Here is a 17,391-nt window from a genome sequence, read left to right on the forward strand (position 1 = left end):
GTGGTGGCTGCATCATGCTGTGGGGATGTTTTTCAGCGGCAGGGACTGGGAGACTAGTCAGGATCGAGGCAAAGATGAACAGAGCAAAGTACAGAGAGATCCTTGATGAAAACCTGCTCCAGAGCTCTCAGGACCTGACTGGGGTGAAGGTTCACCTTCCAACAGGACAACAACCCTAAGCACACAGCCAAGACAACGCAGGAGTCGCTTCAGGACAATTCTCTGAATGTCCTTGAGTGGCCCAGCCAGAGCTCGGACTTGAACCTGATCGAACATCTCTGGAGACCTGAAAATGGTTGTGCAGTGACAATCCCCATCCAACCTAACAGAGCTTGAGAGGATCTGCAGAGAAGAATGGGAGAAACTCCCCAAATACAGGTGTGCCAAGCTTGTAGCATCATACCATATATTTTTTTATAAATTTGCAAACATTTCTTAACCTGTTTTTGCATTGTTGTGGGTAGATTAAGGGGTGGGGGGACGATTTAATCAACTTTAGAATAAAGCTGTAATATGGAAAAAGGGGTCTGAATACCTTCTAAATGCACTGTAGGTGCCATTACACATGTAGGGCTTAAAATAGCAGTGCTAGAGAGACTGACAGGACATGCATCAAATAAATAATACAAATGTAGGGGTATATCTGGGAGCTAGGATTTACATTGGCATAAGATAACATCCTAAATACAGAAGTGATGGAAACGTTTGTCCTCTTTTTGCTAAATTTAGGGTTAACTTGAGTAAATATATATATCTCAGGAATAGCAGTTGTTAATCCCAAATTACCAGTTGCCTAGTTAAATAAAGGTTCAATTAAAAAATAAATCCATTCACAGCCAGCCGGGCACTTGGAATGTGTCAGACTGAGTGCATGTGTTACATAATCCAAAAGATTCCATGATGCCATACTTTGCCAAGCCAAAACATGACGCACTGAAGAACCTCAATACCTCAAGCTGAACCTCGGCAAGACGGAGCTGCTCTTCCTCCCGGGGAAGGACTGCCCGTTCCATGATCTCGCCATCACGGTTGACAACTCCATTGTGTCCTCCTCCGAGAGTGCTAAGAACCTTGGCGTGATCCTGGACAACACCCTGTCGTTCTCAACTAACATCAAGGCGGTGACCCGTTCCTGTAGGTTCATGCTCTACAACATTCGCAGAGTACGACCCTGCCTCACGCAGGAAGCGGCGCAGGTCCTAATCCAGGCACTTGTCATCTCCCGTCTGGATTACTGCAACTCGCTGTTGGCTGGGCTCCCTGCCTGTGCCATTAAACCCCTACAACTCATCCAGAACGCCGCAGCCCGTCTGGTGTTCAACTTTCCCAAGTTCTCTCACGTCACCCCGCTCCTCCGCTCTCTCCACTGGCTTCCAGTTTAAGCTCGCATCCGCTACAAGACCATGGTGCTTGCCTACGGAGCTGTGAGGGGAACGGCACCTCCGTACCTTCAGGCTCTGATCAGGCCCTACACCCAAACAAGGGCACTGCGTTCATCCACCTCTGGCCTGCTCGCCTCCCTACCTCTGAGGAAGTACAGTTCCCGCTCAGCCCAGTCAAAACTGTTCGCTGCTCTGGCACCCCAATGGTGGAACAAACTCCCTCACGACGCCAGGTCAGCGGAGTCAATCACCACCTTCCGGAGACACCTGAAACCCCACCTCTTTAAGGAATACCTAGGATAGGATAAAGTAATCCTTCTAACTCCCCCCCCTTAAAAGGGTTAGATGCACTATTGTGAAGTGGTTGTTCCACTGGATATCATAAGGTGAATGCACCAATTTGTAAGTCGCTCTGGATAAGAGCGTCTGCTAAATGACTTAAATGTAATGTAAATGTAAGAAAATGTGTAAAAACAATTTTAATTCTTCATCGACAAATATAAAAGCAGATGAAAAATGTTATTGAATAATGTGAACACAACTAATAGCAGCAATATTGTAAAAGCGGGACTGTGAGAGACACCATTAGATGTCACCACGCTTGGCTCATCAGAGGAAGAACTTGGGCGCAACCACGTTAGTCAGTCCTCATCATTCTGCATCCAGCTGCTATAAACCCTGGATGACTGGCTGCAAAGAACAAGAGGGAGAATTCACTATTTTAGCAAATAATTTTAATGGGATATTTGTTCCAATCAAATAAGTGGATTGCCTTAGAGTGCTTTTCTCTTGGTCTCACTGTTTACTCTCTCGAGTAGCCAAACCCTCTCAACCAGTGTTTATTTCAATGGATTCCTTTCTATTACAGTTTGGGTTAATCTGATTTGAATTTAGTAATTTGAATTGGACATAGAAGGACAACCCACTGAGCTTACACTGGTTGAATCAACGTTGTTTCCATGTCATTTTGTTGAACCAATGTTGAATAGACGTCTGTGTCCAGTGGGAACTATTAAGATTGTGCATATACATACTTCCATCAAATGTTTATTCAGTCTTCAGTGCCACTCCAGGGCAGGAACTACAACTTCAGGCTCAGGGAACTTCAGCTTGCGAGGTGGGCCTTTCTTTATTCCTGACCGACCACAGACATACCTCTGTAGGAAAGGGAATAATTAGACAACAGATGAGACCCAAGGAGAGAAAGACACTTCCCATAGAGGTGTATCCCTGGAAGACAGTACTCCCCTTTCTCTCCAGCATCACTTCAAAACTTTTACTCCGGGGCTTCTGAACCACAATGAGGTCTGGGCGGGCAGCCAGGAGGGCAACTCTGACCCCCTTGGCATTACGCCCGTAAACTCGTCAGCTTTTACTGCAGAAAGACAATAGAAAAGTGAGGTTTTACAGTTTATGCTTTTCTGCAGCAGAGATGTAGCTTATCCCTTTGCACTTTAAATTGTGTTAACTGGGTAAATGTTGTTAGATTACAATAAGCTATATGCATATGCCACATTATGCAATTTGACTGACTGGGTCCAATGAATTAATCTTTTGTCATCTTGTCACCCAAATACATTGGGTCTTGTATTGGTGGGTTCAGTTCCAGTTCCCACCAGTGTTGAATGACCACTCTCTGGCCCTCTGACAGTCTCCGGGTCGTCTTCCTCTTTTTTTATACCCCTCTTCCCCTCCACTGCCATGGTCGTCTCCTCTGTCGCCACCTTGGCGCTGGCCTTGCACGTTGAACCCCAACCTGTACAACAACAGGCAGTGGGGTTAGCTAGATGGTAGTCTAGCAGTTAGAGCGATGGGCCAGTAACCGAAAGGACGCTGGTTCGAATACCAGAGCTGATAAGGTGAAAAATCTGTCAACGTACCCCTAATTTGCTACAGGGGCGCCGTAATACTATGGCTGACCCTGTAAAACAACACATTTCAATGCACCTATCTGGTGTATGGGATAATACAGCATTAAATGTATTTTAAAAAATGTTTATAGCTAGCTACGTCGTGTGTGTTTTAAGTTAGCTAGCTACTGTAAAAGTTAGCAAGCTAACCTGTCCTTACATGTCATAATGCATTTCGGAGTTGTTTTGTGTCTCTACTTTAGTGTCTAGAAAGTTATCTTGTAATTCAGAGACACTTAACTAATTTCATCAGTGCGATTTCATGAATGATCTAGATTTTAAAAGATTTTGATGGTGTAGGGTTTACCTGCATTTGCAAGGGACGTTATTGTTGATCTTGCGTAATGATCGAATTTAGGTACGTTTTGTGGGCATGGGAATGGGCTATTCCATTGCGGGGTTGAAGGGGTTGTTCATTTTGATGGCAGACAAAACCATTCCAGAAAATGGGGTTGTGAACTTCGGCTAAGATTCATGGAGATGCTTCTGTCACCTAAAATAGAAGTTGGCTGACACATCTGGGGCACAAAAATGATATTGGATTTGGCAAATATTTTAAATATCTATAAAGGAATATAAGTGCACAGATTGTCAACACAGGGGAGAGGATCAGGTCTGGGGAAAAAAGATAGACATTAATCTCAAGTGGAGAGCATCCAAAACAAGAGAATGGAGGTAAGCCTACAGAAACATGATAGAGAGATGGAGTGAACCAGATGGGTGTGTTTGTGTCCTCTTTCTGCTAAATTGAGAGTAAATATATCACAGGAATAGCAGCCCAAATCCCAGAGCCAAACACGTTTCCATTCTTACTCAAACAAAGGCTGTCTCAGAGCGAGAGCGTCACTTCCATGAGTGCCAAAAAAGAAGGGACTCTCACAAAGAGCGAGGCGAGGTGAGCATGACTCATTTACAGTCACAGACCCACACTCTTTCTATCTCTCTCAAACACACACAGGCTATTTCTTTCTCAACACACACACACAAACTCAGTGTTCTCCTCAGATCCCAGTCTGTCTCAGCCGTCTGGGGGTCTGTATTTTTAGCTCTGAAATGAGCCGATGAGGGGTGTACAGACCCTCAAACAGATGTACCCTCTTCTCTTTCTCCATCCTTCGATACCCTCTTACCTCACAGTGTGACGCAGGACCAGATGGAGCGAGCCCCTCCCACCACCATCCTCCTTTTGAGTATAGGCCTAGGACACACACAACAGCATGCTGCAAATAGAAACGCAAAGAAAGAGGATCCAAAAGCTGTTCAATACCTAGGGATGGACACTCCACCATACTATGTATGCGTGTGTATTCTCATTTGCATGCCTACGTACAGTACATGTGTGCGTAAGATATGCTAGTGATTATGATCCAGAAATACACTGAAGATCTTCACACTTCCCTCTCACCTCTTTCTCTCTTCCTCCCTTTCGTCATCATAGACCTGCACTATCTGAACTGCGACTGACTGTGCTGTTATCGCATATGAATGTGAATGCCATTTACGTAGAGCATCATCCTCTCTATCCAAAGACATGGCAGCCAATCACAGCATGTTCACGCAGCCTCTAGTGGGGTGGAAAAAACTCATAATTCCTCTCTCGCTCGCTTTCTCTCCTTCAACTTGGTGATCTGTCCGGAACTGGATGTAATTGACCTGACGGTTCATATTACCCTGCTCTGATATAGTAGATAGATGGAAGTGGTCACATGTGAATGTACAATAATGGATGTTGGTCACATAATTTTTTAGCAGCGGGTGTCCTGATACTGCCCTTAGTACTTCATACTTCCATATTTCAAAGAATAGGAGATACAAATGTAGATAATGTGGTTACACGGCAGCAGATATATGGAGGGGTCAGGGCCTCACAGTGAACCATACAGCTTACCAACAAAACCACCCAGTTGGAATTGAATGAATACATTTCAGCCTCTCTGAACCTCATAACTGTCCTCTAAGCTCTCTGTATTTCTCTCTGGTCCCATTGACGTCATTGGGTGGCTGGGTTTGGGCTCGTTGAATAAGACACCCGTGTGAAGACACACGTCACCAAACAACGCCAACGACACGCCAACTCACAACAACAGACTCCGAGGGCCTAGCTGGGCAGCCAAGACAAGCACTGCCATCTGGGAGCGAGCGAGAGACGGAGGGAGGAGGGGATACAAAAAGAAAGAGGGAGCGAGCGAGCGAGAGAGAAGAATGTGACAAGGATGAAGGATGAAATAAAGGCAGATTGACTGATAGTTTTAAAATGATTCGCAGTACCATAAAAAGACTGACAACTAGACAAAAGAGCAGAAGAAGAAAGAGACATGAAAGATAGAGAGCGCAACTGAATATGAGTAGGCGCTCTGCGGCACATACGCATCAACGTCTATTGCCTTCTAATGGTGTCTCTCTCTGTTCCTAGAGCAGAGTTGGTGCTAATGAGCTCCAAACAGACACCTGCAGAGTGCATGGACACATTATAAAAACATACCGATGATGCGATCATGACATATAACACATCAATAAACATGTTATGAACTGTGCTCTCCTTTGTGGAACGAGTGCAGGTATGGAAAGATTTGATAAGAAAGTAATGAGAGAGGGAGGGGTCAGAGAAGACAACATACGTGTGATGATGACTGATGTACAGTGAGACCAAATTGAGGGAGTGAGTTGTCATCAGAGCGAAGAAGGAGAGAAGTTGAGAGAGAAAGAGGGAGGGAAGGGTGAGAAGAAGCTGAGTTGTGATGAACTGTACCTGTATATATCCTGTAGAGAGGGAGACTTGGATGGAAAAAGAGAGTGAGATAGCTAGGAAACTAACATCTAAATGATTTGAACCCCTCGTGCTAGACAAAAAGTTCTGTGTGCGTGTATACATGCGTGTACATGCGTGTTTGTGTGCGTGTATACATGCGTGTTTGTGTGCGTGTATACATGCGTGTTTGTGTGCGTGTTTGTTTGTCCATCTGTATCTGCATCATTCAAGTGTCAATCTGTTGAAGGGGAGGATTAATTCTGGTGCTAAATGTCACTCTTTCACCCTATCCCATCTCCCCTGACTCACGACCCTCCCTGCCCCAAGACAACCACATTTTCCAATGTATCATAATTTAGCTAGTAACAGAGCAAAGAAGGAGGTGATCAAGACGTGAGAATGCAGTTAAAATCTCACACACACACACACACACACACACACACACACACACACACACACACACACACACACACACACACACACACACACACACACACACACACACACACACACACACTCCAAACTCAATAAAAAGAGCTTGAGGGGTTTAAAAGCAGCAGATTAAGACTTTAAATGAGGCCATAATGAAGACTTTAAATGAGGCCATAATTAAGACTTTTGACCTGCTCAGTCTCAGCTAAAACCATCTGTCACGGAGTGAGCAACCAAATACGTCAAACCTCTGTGAGACGTTTTGGAAATGTATGTTACAATATCCAAAGACCAAAGAGAACTGTCAGTGTCTATTTAAAATGTCTCTTCATCCTTCTATAATCATTTCACATTATCCCCATCTATTTTCATTTCTTCTTCTTTGTTCCCTATTTGACCACTTTAGATGACATCCCTCTAGATCAGGGATGGGCAACTTTGATAGGGGTGGGGGCCACACAAAATCTGAACTCACCATGAGGGGCTGCAGTGGCTAGTGGGTCTGCACACCCACATTTCCTGCAATTCTACACATTTTGCCATGGGGTGTAGAAAAAATATGACAATTTAAAGCAAGTTTGCTGCAATTCTACACATTTTGCCATGGGTGGAGAGATTTGCCATTTTATAACTAAATTCATGCAATTCTACTCATTTTGTCATGCGTGGAGAGATTTGCCATTTTATAACTAAATTCATGCAATTCTACACATTTTGTCATGGGTGGAGAGATTTGCCATTTTATAACTAAATTCATGCAATTCTACACATTTTGTCATGCGTGGAGAGATTTGCCATTTTATAACTAAATTCATGCAATTCTACACATTTTGTCATGGGTGGAGAGATTTGCCATTTTATAACTAAATTCATGCAATTCTACTCATTTTTCCATGGTAAGAAAAATGTACAGCTTTATGGTTAATTTCCTGCAATTCTATTAATTTTGCTATGGAGTGGAGAGAAATCTTGCAGTTTTGAATATGATATGTGAGTGGGAGTGACTAACAACATCAATGCCCCCCCCCCCCCCCCAAGTAATTTCACCATGATTAAGACAAGTTTAGATAGCTGACTAGACTAATGTACCAATCTTAACAATGTTAGCTGACATGGGTTAATTGAGTGAGTCAGTGACTGACAATAAACTGCTCATACACATCCACATTTCCAAATAGCACCTTGTGTATTCTACTATTATAACCCTCAACAGTAAAGACCCCGACTGACTTTCTATAGAAAGTTGGTCATTTGCCAATCCCTGCTCTAGACACTACACCTTGATAGGGACCTGTAATGTAGCAAAGGCTGAAAGTGTGTGTTTCAGGTGTTTTATAATACAGTGGTGTTGTACTGTTTTCTCCTTAGCGATTGCCTTTTGGAGGAAAGCCAGAGAAAGAGAGATTCCCACACAGTTCCGTTTTAGTAAAACCAAGAAAATGTTTATTCACAGCTTCCATTGAAAAGAAAATGTGCAACATTATCACAGTTTCCTTCATATTCCATTCAACCACACGGTCAGGGGAGGAGAGGGAGTGGCACATGGGGAGTGACAAATAGAAATGCCCCGACACTCATTACCTGGTTGGGTTTGCATTTGATTTGACAGAGATGTACATTCAGCAATGCACCTGCTGTCGGGAGTGTGTGTGTGTGTGTGCGCGTTAGATCTGGAATCAAACAACTGTCAACACAGCTGGACCCAGGCTTCAGTCACCATAATGGGCTATAGGTTCTTCCCAGTATACTGTCCTTCTGTGTGCATCTCACATGAACACAGAGAGAGACACACACTGTGGTCACGAGGGGAACGACAGACTTAGAAACAAGAGGTAGAGACGGACTATTGAAGGGAAAGATTTCCATATATCTTTTCAAATCTCCTCAATCTTTACATACAGTACCCTAATAAACATGATGGTGTTACTCATGGCAACAATCACCAATGGAAAAAGAGAAAGAAAAACCTGAAGAATGTTGAAGCATGGGCTTCATACAATAAACCACACAGCAGTATATGTATGTAGCCATCTAGTGTCACAAGTGTATCAATACCTACAGAGTTAGTGTGAGATATTTACAGTGTGGTTTTTATTGATGGTGTTGACAGGAAAAATAGATTACATGTCAAATGTTGGGAGATGGAGAGAGACACCCTCGCTTTCACTCCCTTACTGGCACTCTGACCTGGCCTGGTGTCTGCTATATGTCGTAACAACTCTTAATCCTATCACTCTCACACTCTCTCTCTTTTATCCTGTCTCTTGCTTGCCAGCATCCTTAACTCTTGTATTTTAGTTTCTGTCCTATCCCTGTTGCATACACGCTCACATCCTTTACTTCACATCTATCCACCTCTCCTTTACCATTTCAGTGACAGATGTCTCACGACAGTATTTCTCCATAGGTATTCTTGTCTTCCTACTATTCCCTCAGATGCCCTCTGTGTTCTCTGTCTCCTGCTGCGGTAGCCCTGTAGGAGCAGCACTCTGGTGTCTCTGGTCTCTCAGGTGGAGAGGTGAAGGTTGAAAGGTCAGTGACAAAGATGAAGCCAAAGGAAAGTGTTGCTTTTGAAAATATTTTCTTAGCAGGACTGGCACACAGTGGTTGACAATGGTGAGCGTTTGAAGCCATACAAAATAGCCAGCGTCACAACGCCTGCGTTGTTTGCTGCGAATACAAACTAGTAGTTATGGTGATAAAATTCCTGAAAATGCCACCAGCTTACTGAGTGGTATGAATTGAATGCAGTGCTATGTTGTGGTACTAAATGTATGGATGTCTTGGTGTGTTAGTGCGGTAGTAGCAGTAGTGATTGGAACTTGCGTAAGCTGGCCACACTATCGTGCTGTCATGGTGACAGAACCTGCTGCTGTGATGTCATCTCAGTGAAAAATGAGCTCAGCCCTATCAGCAGCAGCAGCGGCCTCCAATCAAATGGTGTCCTACACTGCATCTCACCTGTACTCCTGAGAGCAGCTCCCTACTGCCTGCCTGCCTGCTCCTGCATCAGTGTACCGCCCCCTGGGAGCCAGGGGGGAAACTGAAAGGAATCAAGATCCAGGTGTGCAGAGGAGAAAGAGAAAGGAGTTGGAGAAATAGAGTTGGAGAAAAAGAGAAGCTGACGGGGCTGTTCAGCCAAAGAGAAGGTGGAGGCAGAGAGTTAGCACAGAAAGGGAGAGGAGAGGGATGAAAGACTGAGTGGGGGAGAAGGAGGAGGAGGGCAGGAGGACCGGGGTGTCGTAGCCGGGCGGACACTCAAGCTCGAAGCAGCGCACGGAGGCATCTTCGTTCCCGTAGTTGGCCCAGTATTCCTCCTGGTCCACCTTGGGCAGGTTCACCTCCTCCTCCGCAAGCTCGTACTTAGAGAAGAAGGAGGTGGAGGAAGGGTTGGAGGGCTGGTTGGGCTTGCCCGAGGAGAAGGGGTACGCCTTGACCGTTTCGGAGCTCTTCTGGAAGATTCCTTTGGACGAAGCCACAGGCTTGTGCTTGGAGAACCACCATCTTGTCTTGGTGCTGAAGGTGGTCGTGGTGGTGCCGGCCAGTGACCCAGGGTCGGGGAGGGGGCAAAGGGCAAAGTCCATCTCTCGGAGGAAGCGCAGGTCCTGTCCGCGGCGGGGGGAGGGGGAAGTGCACATCAGCTCGGAGGAGGAGATGCGAGCTGTACGGAACCACTCCCACAGGGGGCGGGCCTCACAGCCGCAGGACCAGGGGTTCCCATTGAGGCGGAGGAACTGGACTGCCACAGCATCTTTCATGGCCTGGCCCGGAAGCTCTGCCAGGGAGTTGTTGAACAGGTAGAGGATGGTCAGACGGCCCAGGTCGCGGAAAGCACGGCGGTTCACTTGCCGGATTCGGTTGTCGTGGAGCAGGAGGCGGTCAAGGTTAACCAGGCCGCGGAACGCGTTCTCGGACAGAGTGCGGATGCGGTTGCCGTGCAGGAAGAGGTGGTTCAGGTTGACCAGGTCGGAGAAGAGGTCGTCCTGGATGAAGTGCAGCTGGTTCTCCTGTAAGTAGGAAGGACATTGTCAGTGTGTGTGTGTGTGTGTGTGTGTGTGTGTGTGTGTGTGTGTGCAGGTGTGTGTGCGTTGTATGTGTATTCATACCTGCAGGTAGAGGAACTGCAGGCTGTAGAGCTTGAGGAAGAGGTCGTGGGGGAGAGCGGCCAGCTTGCAGCGATGCATGTGCAGGCTCTGCAGCTTCTCCAGTCCCCGGAACGCTCCACCCTCCAGTCGCCGTAGCGATGGGTTGTCACCAAGGTCCAGCTCTTCTAGAACCCTCAGGTTGCTGAAGGCTCCAGCCTCAATCAATGTGATGTTATTGGAGTAGAGCCAGAGAACCTATAGGGGGAGGGGTTGAAAAAGGAAGAGGTATATAGAAAGGGATCGTTACACATCTGAGAAAGGACACAGCTCCGATACGAACACACAGAGCTCAAATACTAAAGACAATATTATATTTAAATGCAAAACTATGCAATATCAATCCACAAAAACAATTACAGTTCATTAAAGAATAACCAAACACAAAAACACACACATTCTAACCTGTGTCTCGAAGCCAAAAGAATCTGCTCTGAGCTCGGTGATGCGGTTGTTCTGCAGAAAGACGCGCTGGGAGTCGTAGGGCACTCCGGAGGGCACGGTGGTGAAGTTCTGAGACTGGCAGCTTACCGTCATGGGCGACGGGTAACACACACACAGCCTTGGACACGTCCCCGCCCCACTCGGCTTCACCGCCACCAACCACAGCACCAGCCATAGGGTGAGCCCACCTGAAACATAGACACACACACAGAGAAAGAGACAGGTTAATATAATGGAACATTATAACAACTAGCAGATGAATTGTACAGTAAAGACAACCAGAAAAAGAGGGAGTGAAAAAGAGAAAGAGGGCAAGGGATGCAGAGCTGTTTTCAGCACTTGGAGCTTTCCAGTCGAGTGGTGCAGAAAGTTGTTGATGGACACGGATATGACGCAAAAGCCAAGATTGGTGATCTCAATCTCGGATATGACGCAAAAGCCAAGATTGATGCCATGATCTCAAGTCTGACTAATAGGCCAGTCGCACTCATTCATAATAAATTACATTATACAAATCACCCGCCTATTCATCTCTACCTGATCATGTTACATAGGCTAGTCAGCCTATTGGGCATAGACCAGTTTAACTTCTAGTTTTGATTCACATTTGGTTGAGTTGTCAACTGATGTGAATTCAAAATGAAATCAACCAATCACCATCTCATTGGATTTAGGATAAGAGTTGGATGAAAAAAATAAGAAATTCCCTTACATTGATGACTTTTTTCAAATCCAACCAGTTTTCCACGTTGATTCAACGTCATCACATATATTTTTGTTGGTTGAAATGACGAGGAAACAACGTTGATTCAACCAGTTTTTGCCCAGTGGGAGTACAGGTTTATAATTCTGGTAACTTCATTCAACATTTATCTCAGACTAAATAGCTGAATGAGCGTAAAACCAATCTTCTTCACCTCTGGTTCGAAGTGCTATCAAGTTCTATCACACGAGCCACACAAGGGCTAAACAAGATTTACCCTAGTAGCCTAAATTCACGAGCCAATTTCACAAAAAGGTTGGCTCACGAAGAGGTTACAGAGTATGGACAAGCGTAAAACAAGGTAACCGGACCCGGCTCGGTTTCTCTCTGCACATGGATTATTCAGAGGCGGTTTGGCAAGCTCGGATAACCCGGCACAAAGAAAACATCGCATGAAAAAAGTATCGCGTGACCATTCAGCTTCCCCGGCAAATGTTCCAACGACCTCACCTTCATTACCCGAACCCGGTAACGACATGGCTCGTTAACTGCGCGCGCACGGGACGTGGAGAGGACTTGTTTAGTAGGTGTGCGCAGCATGAACAATCTCCGCGCGTGTGTGCAACATGAACAATCTCCAAATGTGTTGTTTGTTTAGTAGGTGTGCTCAACATGAACAATTTCCAAATGTGTTTTTGCTTTATAATGTTGAGGTGGATGGTGACTGAAAAGGATATAGGTTTTAAGTGTCATCTTGTTTGCAAGAGACAGATGTGTACTTCAGGAAGCCAACAACGTCTTTGAAAACGTGAATACAGTAGCCTAGATGTGTATGCATGCAACCACGGGCATACAGGTAGGCTAGCTGTTTACGCACCTAACTGTGAACGAAATCAACTGAGTAGCTCAGTACTTGAGACGTTCTTGTCTATTGCTGTTCTGTATTCTCATGTTTCATGTTTTGTGTGGACCCCAGGAAGAGTAGCTGCTGCTTCAGCAAAGCTACGGGGATCCTAATAAATACAAAAAATACATTAAACAGTGATTCACTGTAAATCATATCTTAGGACATCACCATCCTCATCCCCATTACCACCAACAACATCAAGACTAAAACAAAAAAACTAATAATGTAGCCAAGCCTAAATCCTATGAACTGAAGTCAACTCACTTTTGAAGTTGTGGATGTTGGAGCTCCAAGATCTCCGTGCAGTCGAGAGAGTTTCCATCTCGAACCAAAGCCGACAGCGAGTTAGCCTGAGCGCTGAGAAAGTGCCTGCTATCTCCGCTGAAGTTCAGCTCTGGTAACGGAGTCGGTGCGACTGAGTGAGTGACGAGCAGAATTCCCGGGATTGGGTTTATACTTGATGAGCTCGCGCCCACGGCTGTGGGCTGCGGCGGAATCTCTCCTACGTCACCCTGTATGGGTCAGATTCGCGCGGGCGAATGGGAGGGGATGGGATGGATGAGAGGGTTGCTCAGAGGAAGCGACTGGAAAGGAGAGGACGCTCACAGTGGAGTGCGTGTGTATGTGTATGCGTGCGTGCGTTGAGGGAGCTCGGCGCTGTGTGAGTTTGGATCACAGAGGGGGGTTGGAGGAGGAGAAGCAGGTGGGAAAAGAGCATTTGGCTTAAAAACAAATAACTTTTGCTCATTTAAAGCATCAATCTGTAGTCGCTACATCCAGTTTTGGACTTATACATTTATGATATGTACCCATTGATTCTTGAATAATATACATTTTAAATAAATGTTTCATGAGCTTAGTTCAACTGTTGTACCCCATCAGAACCCAAAATATGAGGTTGTTTTTTTTCTCCAACGTTTGTAAATAAAGCAAATATAAACAAACACTGTATAGCCTGGAAACATGGCTAAAACGACCATTTTGATAGCATGTTCATGGGTGATCAGTCCTTGCATCCATAGTCCAGTCTTTGCATTTGATAGTGGTTACATTTCTCCATAACTCAGCTTTTTTACAGAAACAGTGGCGGGGATTTCGCTTTGTTATTGTTTCAAATGCCGATTGCCAGTTCGATGGCATGCGATTGAGAATATCTTAAAGTATTTTGTCTTTACATAAAGAGAGCCTACCTGTGAGATGAGAGAGGGCATCATGAACGTCAATTACTATGCATGAATGAGGCAGTTAGTTAGGCCTAAAATCATAATCTCAAATTTACAGTATAGATAGTCGCTCTACAGACAATAATAGTATTTCTTGATCATGCGTGTGTTATAGGCCTACATCAAACATTCATAACCTTTTACACAATAGTCTATACCGTTTCAAGTATTCTACCCTGATGCGCCCTAAAGGCACCGCAGCCCACAGGCCGTTTTTCCTTGGGATTTGACCACACATTTTCATCGATCTTATTAATAAGTGTGTTACTGTGTAAAAGGCTAGATCAGGGATGGGCAACTTTGATGGGAGTAGGGGCCACAACAAATCTGAACTCATCATGAGCGGCTGCAGTGGCTCGCGGGTCTGCGTACTCACATTCATACACACGCACGCAGTCAGAGCTGGCCCTTGCCTTTGGCTCCCACCTTGCGAGCAAATCATTTTATTGACAGGGGAGAGACAAAATGTCTGTTTCAGAGTTAATTTCCTGCGACTGTAGGCCTACACATTTTTTTTGCCATGGGGCAAAAAGAAAATATTGCTGTTTTAAAGCAAGTTTGCTGCAATTGTACACATTTTTCTATAGGACGGAGAGAATGTTTGATAGCTGGCTAGACTAACTTACCAATCTTGAAAATGTTAGCTGACATAGGCTAATTGAGTGACAATCAATGACTGACATAACAATCAACTGCTGATGCTCAACCACATTTCCAAATTGCATCTTGTGTATTCTGTTATTCTAACTCTCAACAATTGAGACCCCACTGACTTTCTAAACAAATATTCAAGGGTTTTTCTTTATTTGTACTATTTTGTACATTGTACAACAATAGTGAAGACATCAAAACTATTAAATAACACATATGGAATCATGTAGTAACCCAAAAAATTTGAAAAGCTGTCATCAAAGCAAAGGGTGGCTACGTTGAAGAATCTCAAATATAAAATCTATGTTGATTTGTTTAACAATTTTTGGGTAGTTTTGATGTCTTCACTATTATTCATCAATGCAGAAAATAGTACAAATAAAGAAAAACCCTTGAAGGAGTAGCTGTCCAAACTTTTGACTGGATCTGCATTTATTTTGTTTAATCCTTGGGCCTACAAAAGGGGGGCAGCGGGCGCCAGTTACCTATCCCTGGGCTAGATAGATTCATACTTCAAAAGACTGAAGTTGCTAGACCTTTCAGTGTGCGGATGTTCTGAAGAAAATGTTGTCAAAACATCCATTCACGTGTCGTTACACGCAAGACTGACTGGTTTATTTTTGTACCGTTAGCAGGACATTCTGTCTGACTACACAAAAAATTTTGGGGGGTTGTTTGGTTGACCCAACTGCTGGGTTGCAGGCACTTAGTTGGGTTGTTTTTTTGTAGCCTCCCTAAAAGCCTATGCTAATCCCATTGTTGGGATAGATACCACTTTATTATAGTATGTAATAAAAAAATCATAATATTCTAGCAATATGTGACAAGTGCAAAAAAATGCAGGGAATAAAAATAATTTGCAGCATATAAACTCAACATGATCAACAGGAATGACATTTACTCTCACGGGTGGCCAATAAGATATATTAGAAAGCCACACCCCTAATAAGCCACACCTCCTACAAATAATAAAATGACCCAGCTGCTAGGTCAACCCAGCATGAAAGTAAAAAATAACCAACTGATTGTTAAATTACCCCATATTTGGGGAATCTCATCAACCCACCAGTTTGGATTATTCACGCAACCCAACAGGCAATATTTACCCAGCCTTTGTTACCAATGAACTCAAATTGGGTTGTTTTTAATTAACCCAGCCTTTTTTTTTGTGTAGAATCAGATGAATCAGTCAGGTATTTGCTTGATATTAGTTTTGGATTAGGTTATTGATTTGTGAAATTACAACCAAAGAAGAAAGTGTCCAAAAGTAGGGCATAACCTGACTCTGGATCTCCTTGGTGAATGGACAGAACACTACTCAATGTGTGTATGTTTGTGTGTGTCTGTTTGTGCATGCGTGCGCAGTCTGTGTGCGTTCTAAGGTACATTTCAGTGGGTGGAGGAGGGTGGTGGTTTGGTAAGGATTTTATGCAGCATGTGTGTGCATGGTTAAGACATGTTTTGGGGGTGGGATGAGTCAGAACTGAGTCCTCTCCTGCCATGACTTGGGTCAACGCTGTTCCATTTCCAGCAGCATGATGCACACAGTCTGTCCCTGATGGCAACACAGAGGTAACGGCACAGAACAATAACAATTGCTACTCAGGAGAAGGTCAGCTCCACAAGCTGTGTAATAGCATATGACATCATTCATTCGCAGAGGACATCTTTGTGTGTGTGTGTGTGTGTGTGTGTGTGTGTGTGTGTGTGTGTGTGTGTGTGTGTGTGTGTGTGTGTGTGTGTGTGTACCTAGGATCTTTTGCATAACAATCACTCTACCAAAACCTTGGTCACAACTTAAAATATCTGGTGATCAATTAACCAGCTAGCAATCTGCTATGTGTGTGTTAGTGCACAATGTTCCTTGAGCCTCTAAGCTTTGGGGGTGGTAGTCAGCTCTGTGAGCTGGCACCAGTGGTCACCATGGGTGGCCATGGAGAGTTGGTAAGGGGTGGAGGGGTTGGAGAGGGGAGGGATAGGGGGAGTGAGAAGCCAATTGCACAGCTGACTGAGGGTGGCTCTGTGTGCCCCCCTCCCTTCATCACGCACCCATACATTGGTCATGAGGCAGTATGTGTGTGTGTATATGTGTGTGTGTGTTAGTATTCTGTCGATGATCTATTGAAGTAGTCAGAGATCACAAGCCTTCACTACAACTTTCTTTCTCTGCTCTCCCTCCTCTCTTTCAAATCCCTCTCTCTACACTAACATGTGATCTGGTGTAAACACAACATATTGAAAAGATTTGTCCTCCTGTCACATGCCGACTCATCCCTCCTCGAAAACACCTACGCACCCCTACACACATGCACCGACCCCCATAGCCACCACCTACACAAAATCAGGCATGGACACATACAGTAGAGAGCCAAACCCAGACAGACACGTTTCTACTATAGATGCAAACATACTATACACACATGAAATGAAGAGAGATGGGCAGAGCAGAGAGATAATAGAAGGGAGAAAGAAAGAAAACCAAGGGGACGAGGATTAAAACAGACATGGAGTGGTTGAAGAGAAATAGGACTACTAGGGTGGGATATGAAAGGGAGGAATGACTGTTTCTCTTTTTGGTTTCCTGTCCTTTTAGAATACAGAAAATATGAGAGTGCATTAGTGGATGTATTGAATGACGTGCAGCCGGTATTCTAGTAAGAGTGTTGACTGATAGTGTGAAAGAAAACAAAGGAGAATCCCACTTACAAAACTGTGATAAATCAGAGGGAGCTGTATAAATCTCTGCCAGAGTCTGTGTGTATGTATGTGTGTGTCATGAAAAAACTTTCCCTCTCCTTCTCTTTCTGCCTTCGAGACTTGATTTAAAAAAAGACACAAAAACATCACG

General features: G+C 44.5%; 1 protein-coding gene and 1 long non-coding RNA gene across 2 annotated transcripts; both read right to left on the bottom strand.

Moving 5' to 3' along the window:
* Window positions 1-2,637: 2,637 nt before the first annotated feature.
* LOC139574345 (uncharacterized) lies at window positions 2,638-3,138 on the bottom strand. Its single transcript, XR_011674755.1, has 2 exons — window positions 2,916-3,138; window positions 2,638-2,757 (listed from the first exon to the last, which is right to left on the bottom strand). It is a non-coding gene; the product is annotated as an uncharacterized lncRNA (long non-coding RNA).
* A 4,750-nt stretch (window positions 3,139-7,888) lies between these two features.
* LOC139574346 (reticulon-4 receptor-like 2) lies at window positions 7,889-13,128 on the bottom strand. Its single transcript, XM_071398834.1, has 4 exons — window positions 12,934-13,128; window positions 11,021-11,247; window positions 10,580-10,813; window positions 7,889-10,480 (listed from the first exon to the last, which is right to left on the bottom strand). Exons 1-4 carry the CDS (start codon window positions 12,989-12,991, stop codon window positions 9,608-9,610), a joined length of 1,392 nt encoding a protein of 463 aa, XP_071254935.1. The 5' UTR covers window positions 12,992-13,128; the 3' UTR covers window positions 7,889-9,607.
* Window positions 13,129-17,391: the final 4,263 nt, after the last annotated feature.

This window comes from Salvelinus alpinus, chromosome 4, assembly GCF_045679555.1.
Source record: "Salvelinus alpinus chromosome 4, SLU_Salpinus.1, whole genome shotgun sequence".
NCBI lineage: Eukaryota > Metazoa > Chordata > Actinopteri > Salmoniformes > Salmonidae > Salvelinus > Salvelinus alpinus.

Bases quoted from the DNA above. Each gene is read 5' to 3' on its own strand.
- LOC139574346 (XM_071398834.1), bottom strand. From the start codon at position 12,991: ATGGAAACTCTCTCGACTGCACGGAGATCTTGGAGCTCCAACATCCAC. The intron at 11,248-12,933 runs GTGAGTTGACTT...TCTATGTTTCAG, and splicing joins CAACATCCACAACTTCAAAA to GTGGGCTCACCCTATGGCTG. The intron at 10,481-10,579 runs GTATGAATACAC...TCCTACTTACAG, and splicing joins TGCAGTTCCTCTACCTGCAG to GAGAACCAGCTGCACTTCAT.